Raw genomic sequence first — 18214 nt, 5'->3', positions numbered from 1 at the left:
CCTCAGCCCGGCTTTAGGACCCGGGAGCTCCGGAAAAAAAAGACACTGAACTTTTCTTTTTTCGCTTTTAATGGGAGTCAGCTCCGACTTCTCTGCTTTCCCGAACCTCCCTCCCGGGCCAGGGCCCCAGGACGCTGAGTCCCGGGAGACAGGGAGGGGGGGATCTGGAGTCCTTTGTGGTGCATTCCTGGACTCCAACACTCAGCCTCACCCCCTCCTCCTATTCCACCCTCCGTCCCCCGCCCCGCCAGCTCGGTCTCCCCTGCCCCCATTCCACGTGGACCAGCCAGGGCGGGGGTGGGGACCGAGGACAGGAAGGGGGGGAGCTAGCTCCGGGAGGAGGGGGAAAGGAGGTTGTCGGCGGCTACTCCCTCTCTCGCCCTCACTGTCGGCGGTCCCAGCTCCAGGCACGATGTTCCCCGCGGTGCCCCGCAGCCGCTCCTTCCTCCGGCTCCCCCTGCTGCAGTTGCTGCTGCTGCTGCTGGTGCAGGCAGTGGGGAGGGGGCTGGGCCGTGCTAGCCCGGCCGGGGGCCCCCTGGAAGATGTAGTCATCGAAAGGTACCACATCCCCAGGACCTGTCCCCGGGAAGTGCAGATGGGGGATTTTGTTCGCTACCACTACAACGGCACTTTCGAGGATGGCAAGAAGTTTGACTCGAGGTAATGGGTTGGGTGCCCCCAGACTCGCCACTCCCCTCGGGGCCAGGCTCTCTTCATCCTGGGGATCCTTAATTGCCCTTTAGGCTGTGTCTGCATCTCCTACTTACTCCATGATCTTCTAAACCCTAACACAACACCCCGAGGATGGCGGCTCCCAGACCTTCCCAAAGACAGCTCTGCCTTCAATTTCAAACCCTCACCTCTTAACCCCAGTTTCTTTTACAACAAACTCCCCACATTCCCCAAAGTGTCTGATGATCACGGTGAAATGCTCTCTTTACTTACCAGTGTTTTATTTAAAGACATGGCAGGGAGGAGGTTCTGGTCTCCAGGGTTGGGGGGGAAGGGCATGGCCCCTGCTCCCTGTGAATCCTCCAGTGGTCTCAGCCTGGGACCCCCTCCCTTTCCACCCAGGCTGAATCCCTTCTGGTTCCAGCCCCAGGTTTCAGTGCCTTTGTAACCAGAGAAGAGTCAATAGAACTTTTTTAGAGGCGGTGGGGGTTATGAGCAACTAGCATGTTAAAGAAGGGTGATCATTATAGACAGCAGGATGGATCTAGGAGTGTAGGGCATAGCTCCGTGTAGGACAGATGGGGACCCTATCTGTCTACGTGTCACATGGTTGGGCATTGACCCCCTGGGCTCCACTGAGGGTTCTCATACCTCCCTCTCTGGGTCTCCCTGCACCCCCCACCTCCCTCCATCTTTGCTCTATCAGACCAGGGCAGCCGCCCATCTTGCCAGGCTTGGGGTTTGAGGGATGGGCTTCTGATCTGATCGGGCCTTTTAGTCTGGGCAGGGCTACACGTCAGCCTCAGTTAAACCTCAGGTCCCAGTCACACACCACATCCTAAGAAGTCAGTCCCCCTTAGACCCTTTCCCAAAGCACACAACTCAGCCCACAGGGAAATTAGTGGCCATGGCTTTGGAAGGCAGGCAGTGTATTAAGAACATGAACTCCAGAGTCCAAGACCCTGGGTTCAAATCCAGCCAAAGACCATGGAGAAGGGATTATGTGTCTTTAAGCGTCATGTTCCTTATCTGAAAAAATGGAGATTAAAAACAATCTGAAAAATTAAGTCCTCCCTTCCTAAGGCTCAGGCAAGATGATGAATGAAAGAACTTCGCATAGTGCTTGAAAATACCAAAGCAAGTTCAGGGAACATTAGCCTTGGCTCTGGGGAGGACTGGGTGCCCTTATCATGTTTAACTGGTAGGAGCTTTGTGTAGTGCTTGGGCCCTCACAAGAGCACTGTGAAGGAAGCAGCTCAGTGGGCAAAATCAGGTATGCACGGTGGCCAGGAGCACCGCCCAAGTCAGGGAGGGGTTGGAAGCAGAGGATGACTTCCTTGGTGGGATTCTAGAACCCTGGCTGGCCCCTGTTCATGCAGTGCTGAGCTTGGAAAACTTTTCTAACCCCATAACCCCTTTGATCAAAATAAAAATCTCTCAGGGCACCTGGCTGGCTCAGTCAAAAGAACACGCATCTCTTGATCTTGGAGTCATGAGTTCGAGCCCCATGTTGGAGGTAGAGATTACTAAAATATAAACGAAATAAACCTAAAAAAATAATTTAGGGGTGCCTGGGTCGGTTAAACGTCACTTCGGCTCAGGTCATAATCTCACGGTTCGGTTCTTTTTTTTCATGCTTATTTATTTATTTATTTATTTATTTCTGAGAGAGAGAGAGAGCGCGTGNGGGGGGGGGGGGGGGGGAGGCGCAGAGAGAGAAGGAGACAGGATTTGAAGCAGGCTCTGTGCTGAGAGCCTGTCGTTGGGCTCAAACGAACCATGAGATCATGACCTGAGCCAAAGTCAGAGGCTTAACCAATTGAGCCACCCAGGCGCCCCTCATGGTTCAGTTCTTGGAGAGCCCACTTCGGATCCTCTGTCTCCCTCTCTGCCTCTTCTCCCCTCCCTCACATGTGCATGTTCTCTCAAAAATAAACAATTACAAATATAAAAAATAAAATAATTGAAAAAAAATTTTAGGGGCTCCTGGGTGGATCAGTTCGTTGAGCATCCGACATTGGCTCAGGTCATGATCTCATGGTTCTTGAGTTCGAGCCCCGCATTGGGCTCTGTGCTGACAGCTCAGAGCCTGGAACCTACTTCGGATTCTTTGTCTCCCCCTCTCTCTCTGCCCTACCCCCACTTGTGCGCACTCTCTCAAAAATAAATAAAGAGTAAAAAACATTTTTTAAATAAAAATCTCCCATCCTCCCTAACTTCTGAAAACTTAAAACTGTGACTAAAAGCAAATAAAAGCCCAGGGTGCCTGGGTGGCTCAATTAGTTGAGGATCTGACTCTTGATTTGGGCTCAGGTCATGATGCCAGTGTGGGATCAAACCCCATATCAGGTTCTGCACTGAGTATGGAGCCTGCTTGAGAAGCTCTCTCTCTCAAATAAAAGCCAATAAAAGTCAAGAGATACACACTTCCAATTATAAAATAAATAAGCCATAGGGATATAATGTATAGACAACAGTATTGTATTAACTTTGTACAGTGACAGATGTTAATTAGACTTATTATGCTGATGGTGTATGTAAATGTCAACTCACTATGTTGTACACCTGAAACTAAAATAATCTTGTATGTCAATTATACTGCAACAAAAAATAATAACTAAAAGTAAAATAAAATAAAAACAAAAGCCATGGCAATTTTAGAATAGGCCTTTTCAGAATTGGAAACCAGCCCCTACCCTCTGCCAGCTCTGCTTCCCTTTCTTTTCCCGGGAAAGACGGATGGTGCAGTGACACGAACACGGAGTTCAGCAGACCACAGACTCGCTGTGTGACCTTGGGCAAGTCATTTAGTTTCTTGTCTCAATTTTTGTCATAAGAAAAGTGAAACCAGGGGCGTCTGGGTGGCTCAGTTGGTTAAGCGTCCGACTTCAGCTCAGGTCAAGACTTGCCTGTCAGCTGGGAGCCCACTTCTGATCCTGTCTCCCTCTCTCTGCCCTCCCCCACACATGCTCTGTCTCAGAAATAAACATAACATTTTTTTTTTCAGAAAAAGGAAAACAATAATGCCCATTTCCCAGGGGAAAGAATTAAGCAGGTGATTGTAAAAGGCGAGCGTTTATCTGGCACATCGTAAATCCACAATAAATGTTCCGCTTCCCATTTGCACCCCTTTGCTGTCAGCAGAGAGTGGAGGTCCCAGGCCTGCAGGGACCTCCCCGGCCCCCGCAAATAAAAGCTCCTGGCCTCCTGGGGGGTCCCTCCTGTGTGACAGCCCATCCTATTAAGGTGGGAGTCATGGCTGACATAGGAGGGAGGCTTGAAGAGGAGACAGGAGCACCTGTGTATAGGGAGGGGGATTGAGTGTGTGTGTGTGTGTGGGTGTGTGTGTGTGTGTGTATGCATGCACACGTGCACCTGTGCATGTATGCGACCGTGACCAGAGGCCACCGTCTCCCATCTGTTTCCGCTCTCCCCCAGCTATGACCGAAGCACCTTAGTGGCCATCGTGGTGGGCGTGGGGCGCCTCATCACCGGCATGGACCGAGGCCTCATGGGCATGTGTGTCAACGAGCGGCGACGCCTCATTGTGCCTCCCCACCTGGGCTATGGCAGCATCGGCGTGGGTGAGAAGGGTTGGGGCACAGGCATGGGGACCGAGGAGACCAGGAATCAGAATCAAGGACCCCAAGGCCAGAAGACTGAAGCTCAGAGAGGGAGAGTGACTTGCCCAAGGTCACACTGCATGTGCAGTGCGAATAGTGGCAGGTCTGGGAGTGGGATTTCAGTCTCCTGCCCCGGAGCNCGCCTCATTGTGCCTCCCCACCTGGGCTATGGCAGCATCGGCGTGGGTGAGAAGGGTTGGGGCACAGGCATGGGGACCGAGGAGACCAGGAATCAGAATCAAGGACCCCAAGGCCAGAAGACTGAAGCTCAGAGAGGGAGAGTGCCTTGCCCAAGGTCACACTGCATGTGCAGTGCGAATAGTGGCAGGTCTGGGAGTGGGATTTCAGTCTCCAGCCCCTGGAGTTGGGGGACAGGGAATGACAGGGCCCTGGGTGGAATCAAAGCTTGACTAGGGAGAGGGGGCAGTGGGAGTGGTGGAGGAGGGGCCAAGCAGGACGTTCACGTGTCCATTCCACCTACCACCTTTGAGACCACGTGAGGGCTGGAGGGAGTTCTGGGCCCCCAGGGACTGTGGCATGGTGAGGGGTCTGGGGGAGCTGCACCGAACATGACTGTGGCTGCTGGGCCCTCACAGCGGGGCTCATTCCCCCGGATGCCACCCTGTACTTCGATGTGGTCCTGCTGGATGTGTGGAACAAGGCAGACACTGTGCAGGTGAGCACCCTGCTGCAGCCAGCGCACTGTCCCCGCACGGTCCAGGACAGTGACTTTGTCCGCTACCACTACAACGGCACGCTGCTGGATGGCACCGCCTTTGACACCAGGTGAGGGCTGGAGGGAGTCCTGGGGGGCTGGGGACTGTGGCATGATGTGGAGTGTGTCCGAGTCCCGCTGGCCTCTCCCACCTCCCACAGCATCACTTCTACCTCATTCTCCGCAGCTACAGTAGGGGTGGCACTTATGACACCTACATTGGCTCCGGCTGGCTGATCAAGGGCATGGATCAGGGGCTGCTGGGCATGTGTCCTGGAGAGAGAAGGAAGATCATCATCCCTCCATTCCTGGCCTATGGCGAGAAAGGCTACGGTGAGGACAGACAGGGACTTGGGGATTCCTCAGAGGAGGGCTGCCACATACAGTTGTTCAGGTTGTGTGCTGCACAAGGGCACTCAGCCAAGGAGGCAATGAAATCTAGCTCTTGGTGATGATCTCACTAAGAAGGGGTGCTTTATTCTGATTCACACAATCATTTAGGACGGGCTGGTGGTGGCCCTGGGGAAAATCCAGCTCACACCTTACAGGAGGAGCAAGAAACAGGGCTGCTGAGGGTAGGCAGGGGTCTCTGGAGAGCAGAACTGGCACCTTTTTGCAGGGTGCCCGCATGGGCCTTCCTGAGTCAAGAAGGAGCCCTGGTTGTACCACTCGTATGGTTCAAGTCTATCCCTTCCCCAGGGACTGTGATCCCCCCACAGGCCTCCCTGGTCTTCCACGTGCTACTGGTTGATGTCCACAATCCGAAGGACACCATCCAGCTGGAGACGCTGGAGCTTCCCCCTGGCTGCCTTCGGAGAGCTGTGGCTGGAGACTTCATGCGTTACCACTACAACGGCTCACTGATGGACGGCACCCTCTTTGATTCCAGGTGTGTGTTTGGAGGGGGGGGGTCTGGAGGAGGAAGTTGGGGGCTGGGAGGAAGGCACAAGAAGCTGAGGCAGGGTCTGGGGTCACCCCGGGGGACAGCTGGAAGGGCAGGGGCTCCTTTGACCCCCCCCAGCCCGCCCTCCCTGCTTTGTCTTACAGCTACTCCCGCAACCACACCTACAACACCTACGTGGGGCGGGGTTACATCATCCCCGGGATGGACCAGGGGCTGCAGGGCGCCTGCATGGGGGAGCGCCGGAGGATCACCATCCCCCCCCACCTCGCCTATGGGGAGAACGGGACTGGTAGGCATGTCCCTGTGCTCTGTGCTCACAGTCACCGCCTCAGCAGCCCCACAGACCCCCTCCCGACCTCCCCACCAAGGGCCATTCAGCCGCCGCTCTGCCCCTCTCACCATGAAACCCATCACCCACCCACCTCCGGCCACGCGGACTCCATCACTTTCTCCAGGGGCCGCCCCCACTTCTCCCTTCCATACTGGAGAAGGGCAACCGACTCCTGAGTTGGGGAGGCGGAGGTGGCTATGGAAGGACAGAAACAGCGTAGCCTTAGGAAGCAAAGAAACCTGGACTTGAGACCCAGCTTTGCTGGAAGCCTCAGCGTCCTCGCCTGTAAAATGGGACTAATGACATTGGCCGCCAGGGTACATTACTGGGAGGTTGCAAGATGGTGTGTGTGAAGGGCTTGCTAACCGGCATGGCCCTCCCCTCCGCTGCCCCTCTCCCCAACAAGAGGTACTGAAGAAGAATTGACCCTGGGGACAAACAGCCCAGCCTCATTTGAAAACACAGGGCAGGGGAGGTCTAGGGGCCTCCGTGGAGGCCTGAGCAGTCCCTCCTGGATTCTGAGCCGATCCACTCCCCGTTCTGGCCCCAGGAGACAAGATCCCTGGCTCCGCGGTGCTGATTTTTGACGTCCACGTCGTTGACTTCCACAACCCTGAGGATCCTGTGGAAATCAAGATACTGTCCCCGCCCCCGGAGACCTGCAACGAGACCGCCAAGTCTGGGGACTACGTTCGCTACCACTACAACTGCTCCCTGCTGGATGGCACCAAGCTCTTCTCCTCGTGGGTCCGGGGCAGGGCCAGGGCTGGGCAGGTGGGTGGGCCCAGGCGCGGGGGAGTCCTCCCGCGAGCACCTCCACATGTGCTTCCTTCCTAAGTTCCCGTCCAGCGAGCAAGGGGTAGGGCATGAGGAGCTGACACCTTACCGGCGGGACAGGGAGGGCAAAGCTGGCAGTCGAGGGGGCTGCTGGCTCTGTCTGTGGAGGGGACACCAAAGCAGGGAGAGGGGAGCCCTCCAGGCCACCCTTCAGGATGAGGACGACGTCGTGGGTCCCGCGCTCTGCTGCATGGGGCGGGCACCAGAAGTGACTGGGAACCTGGGCGGGCTGGGCCACGCTGGGGTGTGAACTGGCCCGGGGACGAGGATGGGTGCTGAACCGGGACTCTGCTCTCCCCCCAGCCACGACTACGGGGACCCCCAGGAGGCCACTCTGGGGGCCAACAAGGTGATCGAAGGCCTGGACACGGGCCTGCAGGGCATGTGTGTGGGGGAGAGGCGGCAGCTCGTGGTGCCCCCGCACCTGGCACACGGAGAGAGCGGAGGTGAGGGGCACACTGGGCCTTTGCCCCCCGCCCGCCTCGGGCCTGCGCGGCCGGTGGGAGGAGTGAGGGAAGCCTTCCCAGTGGTTCTGGAAACACCCCATGTGCCCAGTAGGGGAGACTGAGGCGTGTGGGCTGCGGGGCACTCTGGGCTCAGACCCTGGCCTGACAGGGCCGCTTCCCTTCTGTCCTCCGTCCCTCCAGCCCGGGGTGTCCCTGGGAGCGCAGTGCTGCTGTTTGAGGTGGAGCTGGTATCTCGGGAGGAGGGGCTGCCCACAGGGTACCTGTTTGTGTGGCACGAGGACCCTCCCGCCAACCTGTTTGAAGGCCTGGACCTCAACAAGGATGGCGAGGTGCCCCCGGAGGAGGTGGGTGAGCTCACTCCCAATAACCATTCCCATGCGGTCACCCCAGCAGAAGCCACCACTCTGCGTGGTGGCATCCAGCAAACAGTATACATCTGTTGTCCTGCCTGTGCCTGCTTCTGCCCCTGCGCTGGGTCGCTCACTGTGCCTTCTTCGTGCAACCCTGCCCGCCTCGCCCCTCCCACCATGCTGCTGACCTCCACACCCACTCAGGAGGCTCTTCTCTCTGTGCCTCCCTGTGCCCCAGGGCCCTTCCCGAGGCCACCCACTCAGGCGAGACCCTCACTCCCCTCTCCCCTTGCTCTCTTGGCTCCTAGTTCTCCACCTTCATCAAGGCCCAAGTCAGTGAGGGCAAAGGACGCCTCATGCCTGGGCAGGACCCGGAGAAAACCATCGCAGACATGTTCCAGAACCAGGACCGTAACCAGGATGGCAAGATCACCGTCGAGGAGCTTAAACTGAAGTCGGACGAAGACCAGGAGCGCGTCCATGAGGAGCTCTGAAGGGCAGGCGCCTGGGCCCAGATGCAAAGGCCCACTTCTCGAGGGGGTGGGGGGACAGTGGGCGGTGGCGCTGACCTTCCCACTCACCCTCCCCTGTGCCGGCATGTGCTCTAGGAGCATCTGAAAAGCGGTCAGAGATGACTGGTCTTGCCACCAGCCCGAGTACAATCCACAGCACAGACCTCTATTCAGTTTTTCCCTTCCCAGCCCACAGCCCTCCCTTACACGTTTTTGGAGTCACAAAGCCAGTCGGTGATTGGTGGAGTCTAGGGGTGGGATGGGGCCACTGCCGGCCCCTCGCCCATGACCCCCTCCGCGTCACCAGACGGTGAACATGGCCGGCCGAGCCCATCATTTCTTTATTTCCCCAATCTTCCCTTTTATCCGTACTTTTCTTTGCCATCCCCAGGCATCCCCTCCAGCCCCCATTCCTGTGTCGAAGCGGCTCCCAGGAGCATGAACCAGGACTCACCAGGCCCTCAGCCTTCCTCTCAGCTCTGGCTGGCTTCCAGGGAGGGCAGCCCCCCGACCTGCCCCATCCCCCGTCACCTGTCCCCCCACACCTATCCCATCCCCCCTCGCTACATCCAGTAGTGGCCGAAGGCCCCTGGGGTGCCGCAGTCAGGTCTGGGCTTGGCATGGCCTTTCATCCCTGAAGAGGGCTGCCTTCTCTGAGGGGCAGAGAACAGGAAGGATGCGAAGGATCCTGGGATGGGTCTCAGGGCTGGGAAATCCTTGTTTCAGGACGGAGTTAAACTCGGAAGAGGGGCTCGTGTGGGGTGGGCAGCGCTCGGCACACTCAGGGCTAAATTGGTGTCAGATCCCTTTCTCTCCTTTGTGCCAAATAAAAGACTAAACCAAACACCTCAGGCTGTGCTGTCATTGTGCATATGGCGGGGAGGCCCTTAGACCCAAAGACTGGGGAAGAAAGGGGAACAAAGCAGGTGGTCTCTCTGCACCTCATCAGTTCAAGACCCCGTGTGCCTAGGTCTCAGCCCCCTGCCTCCTGAGGCCTAACCAGGGCCCTGCACAAGGAAAGGGAGCCCCAGCCTGCCGGAGGGAGGGTGCAGACAAACAAACCAGCCTGCCGGGAAGGTGTGGAGAGAGGATCCCGGTCTCCTAACCATCCCAGCTGACCGGAAAGAGGCGGTCTCTGACCTTAAACACGACGTATGGAACTCGGGTTAGATCACACTGCACAGGGCACAATCCTCTCCTCCATGCAAACTGGTCCCAGTACCAGGCTAACCCTGCCTCTCCGTGCTCCTGGCGGCCAGCCTTTACCACCTGCCAGATCCGCCCTCCTGTCTGAGGAAAGGTGACAGAGTTCCAGTCTCCAGTGTGTTGAGGGAGGGGCTGCTCAGCTGGCGGGCAGGCCGTCTGCCCCTCCCCCACCGGGCCAGTGCAACAGAAATGACCTGAGCCAAGAGAGGATGGGAGAGCAGGGCAGTCTTGGGAGAGAAAAAGATGGTGCTCAACTTTTTGAAGTTTTTGAAGGGAGACAGGAAAGAAGCTAATGATGCAAGATGACAGCAGAACTCACTCCCGCCTCACTGTCACAGAGCGCCTTCTCCGTTCAGGTCCCGGTCTTGACTCTCCTTAATCAAGTCACCCATCTTAGTGGCCCCGGATCCCTTTGGGGGTCCATAAAGAGGGAACTCTGCAGATAGGATTGGCCAGACCCAACTGATCATAACGGAATTTCAAGTTTAATGGATACCTCAGCATAGAGTCAAATGATTCCAGGTCAGAAACACACCCTTCCAACCCTGCCTGCCCACCCTGATCCCCAGGCACATTCCGGCTGTGCTCAGAGGGCCTTGTGTGTGAATTCACTGCTGCTGTTTTAAAGATTTTATTTTTTAAGCAATCTCGACACCCAACATGGGGTTCGAACTCATAACCCCGAGATCAAGAGACACACGCTGCACTGCCCGAGCCGGCCGGGCGCCTGTGAATTCGGTGGTTTTGAAATTCTGTGCCATAGAGCCCTAGTGACTTCCTGGAGATTCCTGCTCCGCCCAGACTGAGAGGCACGGGCTCTGCCCCGCACCCCCTGAATCAGAACAGCTGTTTTTTCCCGTTTTTATTTGGATCTGTTTCACACATGAGATATGAAGAATGGCTCTCCATGTTTAAAAATCCGGGGGGGGAAAGAACCCCTGGACTCGATGGGCCCTGGTTAGGGTGCTAACACCCTGCAGGTGCCATGTTCACCTGGTGGCCCCCTCCCCCACGGAGCCTGGCTTCGGGGAGCCTCGGCGCTGGGAGGGTGAGGGAGGGGCACGGGCTCAGCAGCTGCACCACCTGGACTGTTCTCTGCCTGCACTGGGAGGAGCAGCGCCCTCTGCAGGGCGGCCTCTGGGCGAGGCTCCCTCCTCCCCACAGCCCCCCACCCCGCGCCTGCACTCAGGAGCCCTGCATCTCCATCCAGTCCCCGCGGTGCAGGATATGCTGCAGCAGCCCGTTGACCACGTCCAGCGTCTCGTCCTTCTCCAGCACGATGTCATAGGAGTCCATGTAGCGTTCCCGCCGCTCTTCCACCTGCCCCGGGGAAGGGAAGGTCCAGAGTCCCCAGAAGGCCCGGACTTCTGCCTCTGCCTCCCGGATACCCGGGGCAGGGGAAGGAGGGCCTTTGAGCTGCAGCGCCCCGTTACAGGGACCTGCCCTTCGGATGGCTGTGGGTACAGGTGCCACAATGAACCCTTGGCTCCGTGTCCAAAGGACAGTGCGAGGATTAAAATGTAAATGCCAGACGTTACTTCTAACCCATCTGGACTGCATTTTCACAAGGCTCAAGCACTCTGGAGGTCAGCCCCTGCTGGCTGAGGGGAGGCCTGGGGGCCTTCTAGCCTGACCCCATACCGTGCCCCCTTCGGACCCTAAGTTTTCAGCCCCTGTCAGCCTCTGGTCGGTCCTTGTGTTTTTGTTCTCTACACTGTAAACCCGCCTGAATCCTGACATCTCCCATCTCACTTATACCTTACAGGTGGGACCTAGAAGGGCTGTCATCAGCTCTACCGGATCCTAAACTATGTCACCTTGGGCAGAGTAACCTCCTTGCCTCAGTTTCCCCATCTGTAAAACGAGGCCTATCGGTCTCTACCTCACAAAGTTCCTGTAGGGATTAAATGGGCTAAAATGCCTGGTACGTGGTGGCACTAAAGAGTAAGTGCAGGCTCCGGTGGCCTTATCTCTGAGTCCCACCATCATGCCACGTGCCGAAGGCAGCCGTCATCGCGGAGTATCTCTTTTGTTTTCCTGTGAATGTGGCTTGTAGCTTTCCTTAGTACCTCTGGTACTTGACAGTGACTAGCAGGCAGAAGGTGTTTGCTAGGCATTTGTTAACAGGGATTGAAAATGAAGGAAGCGGGGTGGGGGGTGGGGGCGCCTGGGTGGCTCAGTCAGTTAAGTGTCTGATTCTTGATTTCAGTTCAGGTCCTGATCTCGTGGTTGGGTCGAGATCAACCCACATTGGGCTCTGCGCTATTAGCAGATTCTCACCTTGCCCCTCCCCTGCTCAAGCTCAGGGACTCACATGCGCTCTCTCTCGCTCTCTCTCTCTCAGAATAAATAAACTTAAAAAAAGATTCAAAAAGACAAAGAAGCAAGCCACAAAGATAAGGTCTGGTCCCATACCCACCTTGTCATTTAGGAAGCCAATCTTGAGAATGTTCTCCACACCAGGAACCCCATCGGCCATGGTGAGGTCCCCCATGGAGTCCCCCAGCAGGAGGATGTTGGTTTTGCCCTGAAGCTGCTGGAAGTACCCAGAATTCTCACAGACGGAGCTGTTCTTGTTGTAGGTGTGTATGAGTTGGCCCTTGAATCCCTGTAGGAAACCCTAAACAATCAAGAGACAGACAGAAGGGCTAGAGGGACCCGGCTAGAGCCAGTGTCCCACTGTCCCTCTGTCGCAAGAGGAAAGGGAATCCTGGAAGCCACAGAAATGCCAAAACCTCGCTGTGGTCTACGCTAGGGGGCAGCAAACTGGGTCCTGTAGGCCAGACTGGGCCTATTTTTCTAATTTACGTGTTACTGGAATACAGCCAGGCCCATTTATTTACGTCTTGTCCGCGGCTACTTGTTCCTTCACAGCAGAGTTGAGTAGTTGTGACAGAACATAAAGTCCACCCCACAAAGCCTAACGTATTTACTGCCTGGCCTTTTACCAAAAAAGTTTGTCACCCCTGATTTAAACTAACAAGGGCCGTCAAATATTACTGATCGCCTCCTCTGGTGGAAGCACAAAGCCCATGAAACAGGCACTGTCAGGCTACATGTGTGCTACCCCTCAGCTGTGGGTCGCGTCCTTGCCACATGTTAAAGGATGAAAATTCCAGCCACTGGTTTTCAGGGGAAGAAGTCAGAGCAAGGGTGAGTCGGAGCAGCTGACCTCTGGCTCCAGGAAAACAAGTCCAAGTCTAAGTCCTTAAGTACCTAGGATGGCACAAGGCCTGGGACAGTGACATGGGGCCTGGCTGTCAGCTGTCAGCCAAACACCAAAGGGTAGGTCTTTCAGAAGTAACCGTCTCTAGGGGCGCCTGGGTGGCTCAGTGGGTTAAGCATCCGACTTTGGCTCGGGTCACGATCTCACGGTTTGGTTCATGAGTCTGGGCCCCGTGGCAGGCAATGCGCTGACAGTTCAGAGGCTGGAGCCTGCTTCAGGCTCCCCCTTCCGGCCCCTCCCCAACTTGTGCAAGCGCACACGTGTGCTCTCTCTTTAAAAAATAAAAACAAACAAAAAATGAAGAAAGAACTGCCTTGAACTGGCATAAAGAAAGAAAGAACTGCCCAAGGGCAAGAAGCCAGCATACTCTCCCTCCCCAGATCAGGGTTAACGGTGCGGGTGCGGCCCCCAGGGCTGGCGCCCCCCCACCCCTCTTCCATCCCCAGCCTAAACAAGAGCAGGCTCACATCTTCGTCAAAGTCCATGTAGTTAGACACAATGTGGATGTTGGGGTGGAACACCTTCATCTGTCGGATAATCTCCTCTAGGATGTCACCAATGCCCGCAGAGAAGATGAACAGCGGAACATTGTTCTGGTAGAGGGTGTTGAAGAATGTCTTGTATCCCTCCCTGAAAAGAGATGAATGGATTCTGCCTCTTCTTCCGGTCTTTCTTTTCTAAGGGGTGATACAGTTTTCAATTCTTTCTTTTTAAAAACATTTTATTTTTTATTATTTTGTAATGTTTTATTTATTTTTGAGAGAGAGAGACAGACACTTAACCCTAAAACATTTTAAACTGACGTATAAAATATGTATAGTAGGGGCACCTGGGTGGCTCAGTCGGTTAAGCGTCCAACTTCGGCTCAGGTCATGGTCTCATGGTTCGTGGGTTCCAGCCCCGCGTCGGGCTCTGTGCTGGCAGCCGGCTCAGAGCCTGGAGCCTGTCTTCGAATTCTGTGTCTCCCTCCCTCTCTGACCCTCTCCTGCTCACGCTCTCAGTCTGTCTCTCTCAAAAATAAATAAAACATGAAAAAAATTTTTTTAAAAAGGGTGGGAAATCTTTCAGCTGTATCCAGAGGGGAAAAGCAAAGCCTTCTTTGCATCAGCCACTCATGGTGCTCTGTCTCTTCTGACTCTCCCAGCAACTAACTCCCCTCCACTCCTTCCTAGATTCTTTTTTTGCGAGCAAACCAGTTTCAAAGAGTTTCCAGGGCAAGAAGCTCACCTAAGCATGGCATTGGACTCTCTAACCACCTGGGCGATTTGAAATTTCTGAATCTTCTGCTGGCACAGGAGATCATGAGCTTTGGTCCACCTAAAAAGGACACCCCACAAAAGACCAAGTTAAAATCACTAAGTAAGTAAAGTGTCCTTTCTCTTTTCAGGGCCAAGTGCCCTTCTGTAAAGATTAATGGAGGCCTCATCCTATCCCCCCAAGTCACTTCCTGAAGCCTGTGGCTGTCCTTAAAAGGAAGAGGGTAAGAAAGCCACACTACAGCCACAGGAACAAGGGTTGGGTGAGCTAACTGCTAAAGTCACAGCCCTTCTGAATCCCTCCCTCGGTGACCCCCACGTTCTGGGGAGCTGGGGCTCCGTCCAGCAATACGGGTTCCTACAGGAGAGTTATCTCCCAATGCACTTGTCCCTCCAAACCAAGGGGCTTCGGCCTCATTCCAAGGACTCTCAGTGGGACCCCACTCTAGCAGCAGCCACAGGTCGCCCCACCGTGGCTGGGCAGTTTGTTCTAATAGGTAGACCAGTCCACCGCGAGGGCCAGGAGCGTTCCGTCACTTACCATTCCACCATATGAGGTAACTTCTCTTTGATGGTCCGGTGTGGGTCAATCTCAATTGGGTAATAGTGGTGAAGGAGCGCCGTGAGCTGGACACCCAAATGAAGACAAAAGCCGTTAGGCCGCATTGAGTTTTCCCCAGCAAAGTCCTACAGTTTAGCGTGAGAACATAATCACCTAGAAGACGCAACTCTGTGTAAGGGAGTGACCGATCTGCAAGGCTGGTCATCCCTTTGCACTCATCCTTAGAGCGTGAGGTCTAAGAACCAAGACCTTGTGCTATTAGGTGAGAAGTTACTAGGATTTTGTTGTTATCGCTAACTCAGCCAGCAGGGTTTAACCAGTAGGAAGGGATCAATGTTATATTTCCCCAAATGGGATATACTTTTTCAGGGGGTAGGCAAGGTAACTTTAGGGGATATGTGGATAAACACTTCTCGTTTTAGTAGTTTTAGATTCATTGTAATGCATATGAAGGAAAAAAAAAAAACCCTAGCATATCAAACTCATGCTTTCACAAAGATTGTTTCTTCTCTAAGTGAACTGCATTCAGATTTTTATTTTTATTATATGTTTTTATTAAAAAAATTTTTTGATGTTTATTTGAGAGAGAGAGAGAGAGACTGCAAGCATGCAGGGGATGGGCAGAGAGAGAGGGAGACACAGAATCTGAAGCAGGCCCAAGGCTCCAAGCTGTCAGCATAGAGCCTGACGCGGGGCTCAAACCCATGATTTGTGAGATCATGACCTGAGCCGAAGTCCATCACTTAACCCACTGAGCCACCCAGGAGTCCCCTTTTTAAATTTTTTAATGTTTATTTATTTTCGAGAGAGAGACAGAGCACAAACTGGGTAGGGGAAGAGAGAGACAGAGTCACAGAATGTGAAGCAGGCTCCAGGCTCTGAGCCATCAGCACAGAGCCGGACACGGGGCTCGAACTCACAAGCTGCGAGATCATGACCTGAGCCAAAGTAGGATGCCCAACTACCCAGGCACCCCTCGGATTTTTAATAATAGGCCAATTTAAAGTAAAATATGTAGTAAAAATCACCAAGATATGGGAAACATCATGGAAGTGGAAGTAGAAATATCATGGAAGTCAGGTTTGGGCCATAGCGTGTTAGCGGATACCCATCACCATGCCAATGTTGGGTGGACCACGTCACAAGTGCTTACATGTGCCTCCTCTTACTAAGATCTCCTTCCACAGGCCAGGACCTTTGACTGGCTAGGGAGGCCACTTTGGGGGCCACGTGTCACACAAAGTCCTGTCAGTAACAGTTCCCAATAAAAATGGGAACTGCCTGGGTAAAGAACTTTCATTTTAATAGATGCACAATCTCAGAATACTAAGAGATCAAATATGGAGTCCCTGACCACAGTTCCAAAAGAGACTTAAATATGAAGATCACAGACAAAGGGAGAAAGCTCCCGAAATGTGTTGAGGTTCTCAATGTATGTGTTTTTTGGGGGGGGGAACAACATTTTTCTAAAAGCATAAGAGAATTCAACAGAATAGCATTTTTAAAAAAGAAAAAAGTCTTCATCCATAAGCTTTGCTTCATGACTTTTTTCAGGAGGTCCTCAGCACCCAGAATCTTAGTCTTCCCTGGCCTCGTTATCCTCGAGAGGGTACCCTGCTGCCTTATTTGTGCTTTCGGGAAGCTGATAAGACCAGACATGTAGAAAGCACAAAAAGTGACTTGCCAAAGGTAATCGGTGCTGGCGCAAGAACTTACATTAAGCTAAGAAGAGTGCATCTCCAAAGAGACAGGTTTTAGAAAAGTAAGTTAGCTATAATTTGTTGCCCATCTTAATAGCAAGTAATCATGACAGAGTATTGAAAGAGCTGACCAATGACAGACCGACAGACCACTTAGTATGCAACTCAGTGAATTTTCTAACGAAGTGAAGCTAAAGGATAGAGTTATTTGGCAGCAAGAGCTCAGCAAACCGCAGAGAAACGTGCAGCCAGCCTGGCTCAACTCTTCATATCATCAAAGAAAGAGCACAATGCAGTGAAACGCGTTTGGGACAGAATCGGATCTATGCGAAAACCAAGCTCTCCATGTCTTGCATATGACCCTTGGAGGACTTGCTTATTCTTTCCAAGCCTCTGTTTTCTCATCTGTTAAATGGAGGTAATAACGGTTCTCTCCACCCCTCAGAGCTGCGGGAGGATGAAATAGAAAATGTTGAAGTCCCTTGTAAACTCCACAGCTAGCAGGAGGCAGAACATCTATATTCTAACCACCAATCATCACGTGTCTTGGACATAAAGGAAACATATAAGAACAGCAATTTTTTTAAAACTAATCTTCGAAGGTCTCTATCCTGGAGTCTTTGGTCCTGACCGAGAACCATCTGACGTAGTACCTGAGGGCCATCTCTGAACAAAGAAGGGGAGTGACGTACCTCATTCCGGCACTCCTCACTGATGATCTTGCTGTTATCCAGAATGTCTGCAAAAACACAGAACTCCTTTTATTTGCCACTTAGAATCCACCATCTTGTCAAGCCCAACAAAGCAAGCTAGGATGTGACTTACTGTAAGAAGAAGGGCATCGCTTTCCGTTATATGCAAACCTGCTCAAGGTCATGTCAAAATCAGAAATAACCTAAAATGCAAAAGAGAGATGCCATCTACACAGGCTCCTTCCAGTGTAGCACTGTCGGGGAAGGGGGGGAGGGGGCGGCGAGAAGGGAGGTTATGCAAGGCAAAACAGCTCAGTGCCCAGTCTGTGGGCAAAGCCCTGCGGGAGTCCTGCAAGGCCAGAGGGGGAAGGCAGAACTCATCCTAGTTAGTAGCCTGCTAAGCCCGAGGAGGCCCAGCCTCTTGCCAGAGGCCGCAGGAAGAGAATCAGGACTCTGCCTCTTGCCTTGCCATCTCTATTCCCTGGGTCCTTCCCAAGGTGACCCATCACCACATCTGCAACTTCCTGGGGAGCCCGCTGACCCGGCTGGTGTGGAAATAAGGCCCCGAGGCCTGGCGCTGGGTGCTTTCGACCTAATTAGAGGAAGCAGCAGCAGGTCAGGGCTGACAAATTCGCAACCTAGGTTTCCCCGGCAGGTGGGCTCTAACCCAGGGCAAATGAGGCGGAGCAGCTTGCTTGCTCCCAGGCCGCTGGCCGTTTCTAGGGGCAGAGGGCGTGCAGTGTCCGCAGCAGCACGGGCAGGCCCCCTGGGCAGGTCACCTCCCCAGCCGCCCCACCTCGCCCCGTACCTGTAAGCGGTCTCCCCCGCCCTTGCGGAGGGCGCCCACGATCTCCTGCACCCGCCCGGGCTGCCGCATCAGGACCGTGGCCTTCATCAGGGTGCTCACCTGTCCCGAGACCCGAGAGAAGCGCTGACCCCCACGCCGCGCTGGGCCCAGANGCGCCCGCGCTGGGGCACCCCAGGGCTGGGAAATCTGTTGAGGAGGCTGAGGGTCCCAAGAGTTGAGGTTCCCGGGTACCACTGTCTAGAGCAAAACCCCTGGCCAGAGAGGTCGTTTCCTGTCTTAAAGTTTGCATGACAAGCCGCAGGAAGGGAGCGGATCTGGAAGGAGCCATTGAGTGAGTTCTGGGAGACACCCAG

At 54.2% G+C, this 18214-nt stretch overlaps 2 protein-coding genes across 3 annotated transcripts; one reads left to right on the top strand and one right to left on the bottom strand.

The window, feature by feature from the left end:
• Window positions 1–338: 338 nt before the first annotated feature.
• FKBP10 (FKBP prolyl isomerase 10) lies at window positions 339–9249 on the top strand. Of its 2 annotated transcripts, XM_077779329.1 has the most exons (10): window positions 339–660; window positions 4111–4256; window positions 4892–5081; window positions 5198–5343; window positions 5710–5899; window positions 6058–6203; window positions 6796–6988; window positions 7386–7528; window positions 7730–7893; window positions 8208–9249. In XM_077779329.1, exons 1-10 carry the CDS (start codon window positions 413–415, stop codon window positions 8391–8393), a joined length of 1752 nt encoding a protein of 583 aa, XP_077635455.1. In that variant the 5' UTR covers window positions 339–412; the 3' UTR covers window positions 8394–9249. The 2 variants fall into 2 exon arrangements, with proteins under 2 accessions (XP_077635455.1, XP_077635456.1); XM_077779330.1 differs by lacking the exons at window positions 339–660; window positions 4111–4256 and adding an exon at window positions 4442–4481.
• A 1215-nt stretch (window positions 9250–10464) lies between these two features.
• On the bottom strand, window positions 10465–18008 carry NT5C3B (5'-nucleotidase, cytosolic IIIB). The gene is made up of 8 exons (XM_077779304.1): window positions 17862–18008; window positions 17187–17256; window positions 17054–17100; window positions 14641–14726; window positions 14071–14160; window positions 13311–13473; window positions 12037–12237; window positions 10465–10937 (listed from the first exon to the last, which is right to left on the bottom strand). Exons 1-8 carry the CDS (start codon window positions 17946–17948, stop codon window positions 10803–10805), a joined length of 879 nt encoding a protein of 292 aa, XP_077635430.1. The 5' UTR covers window positions 17949–18008; the 3' UTR covers window positions 10465–10802.
• Between the last annotated feature and the right edge of the window lie 206 nt (window positions 18009–18214).

This window comes from Crocuta crocuta, unplaced genomic scaffold, assembly GCF_008692635.1.
Source record: "Crocuta crocuta isolate KB4526 unplaced genomic scaffold, BGI_CrCroc_1.0 scaffold68, whole genome shotgun sequence".
NCBI lineage: Eukaryota > Metazoa > Chordata > Mammalia > Carnivora > Hyaenidae > Crocuta > Crocuta crocuta.
The sequence above is the reverse complement of the archived record's forward strand: the minus strand, read 5'-3'. Positions and strand labels throughout refer to the sequence as shown.

What these genes read in the sequence shown, in the direction of transcription:
- NT5C3B (XM_077779304.1), bottom strand. Translation starts at nt 17,948, where the DNA reads ATGAAGGCCACGGTCCTGATGCGGCAGCCCGGGCGGGTGCAGGAGATC. An exon ending in TTACCTCATATGGTGGAATG is followed by an intron (nt 14,161 to 14,640) that starts GTAAGTGACGGA and finishes TGTCCTTTTTAG; the next exon opens with GTGGACCAAAGCTCATGATC. An exon ending in GAGTCCAATGCCATGCTTAG is followed by an intron (nt 13,474 to 14,070) that starts GTGAGCTTCTTG and finishes ATCTCTTTTCAG; the next exon opens with GGAGGGATACAAGACATTCT.
- FKBP10 (XM_077779329.1), top strand. Translation starts at nt 413, where the DNA reads ATGTTCCCCGCGGTGCCCCGCAGCCGCTCCTTCCTCCGGCTCCCCCTG. An exon ending in CTATGGCAGCATCGGCGTGG is followed by an intron (nt 4,257 to 4,891) that starts GTGAGAAGGGTT and finishes GGGCCCTCACAG; the next exon opens with CGGGGCTCATTCCCCCGGAT. An exon ending in GCGAGGTGCCCCCGGAGGAG is followed by an intron (nt 7,894 to 8,207) that starts GTGGGTGAGCTC and finishes CTTGGCTCCTAG; the next exon opens with TTCTCCACCTTCATCAAGGC.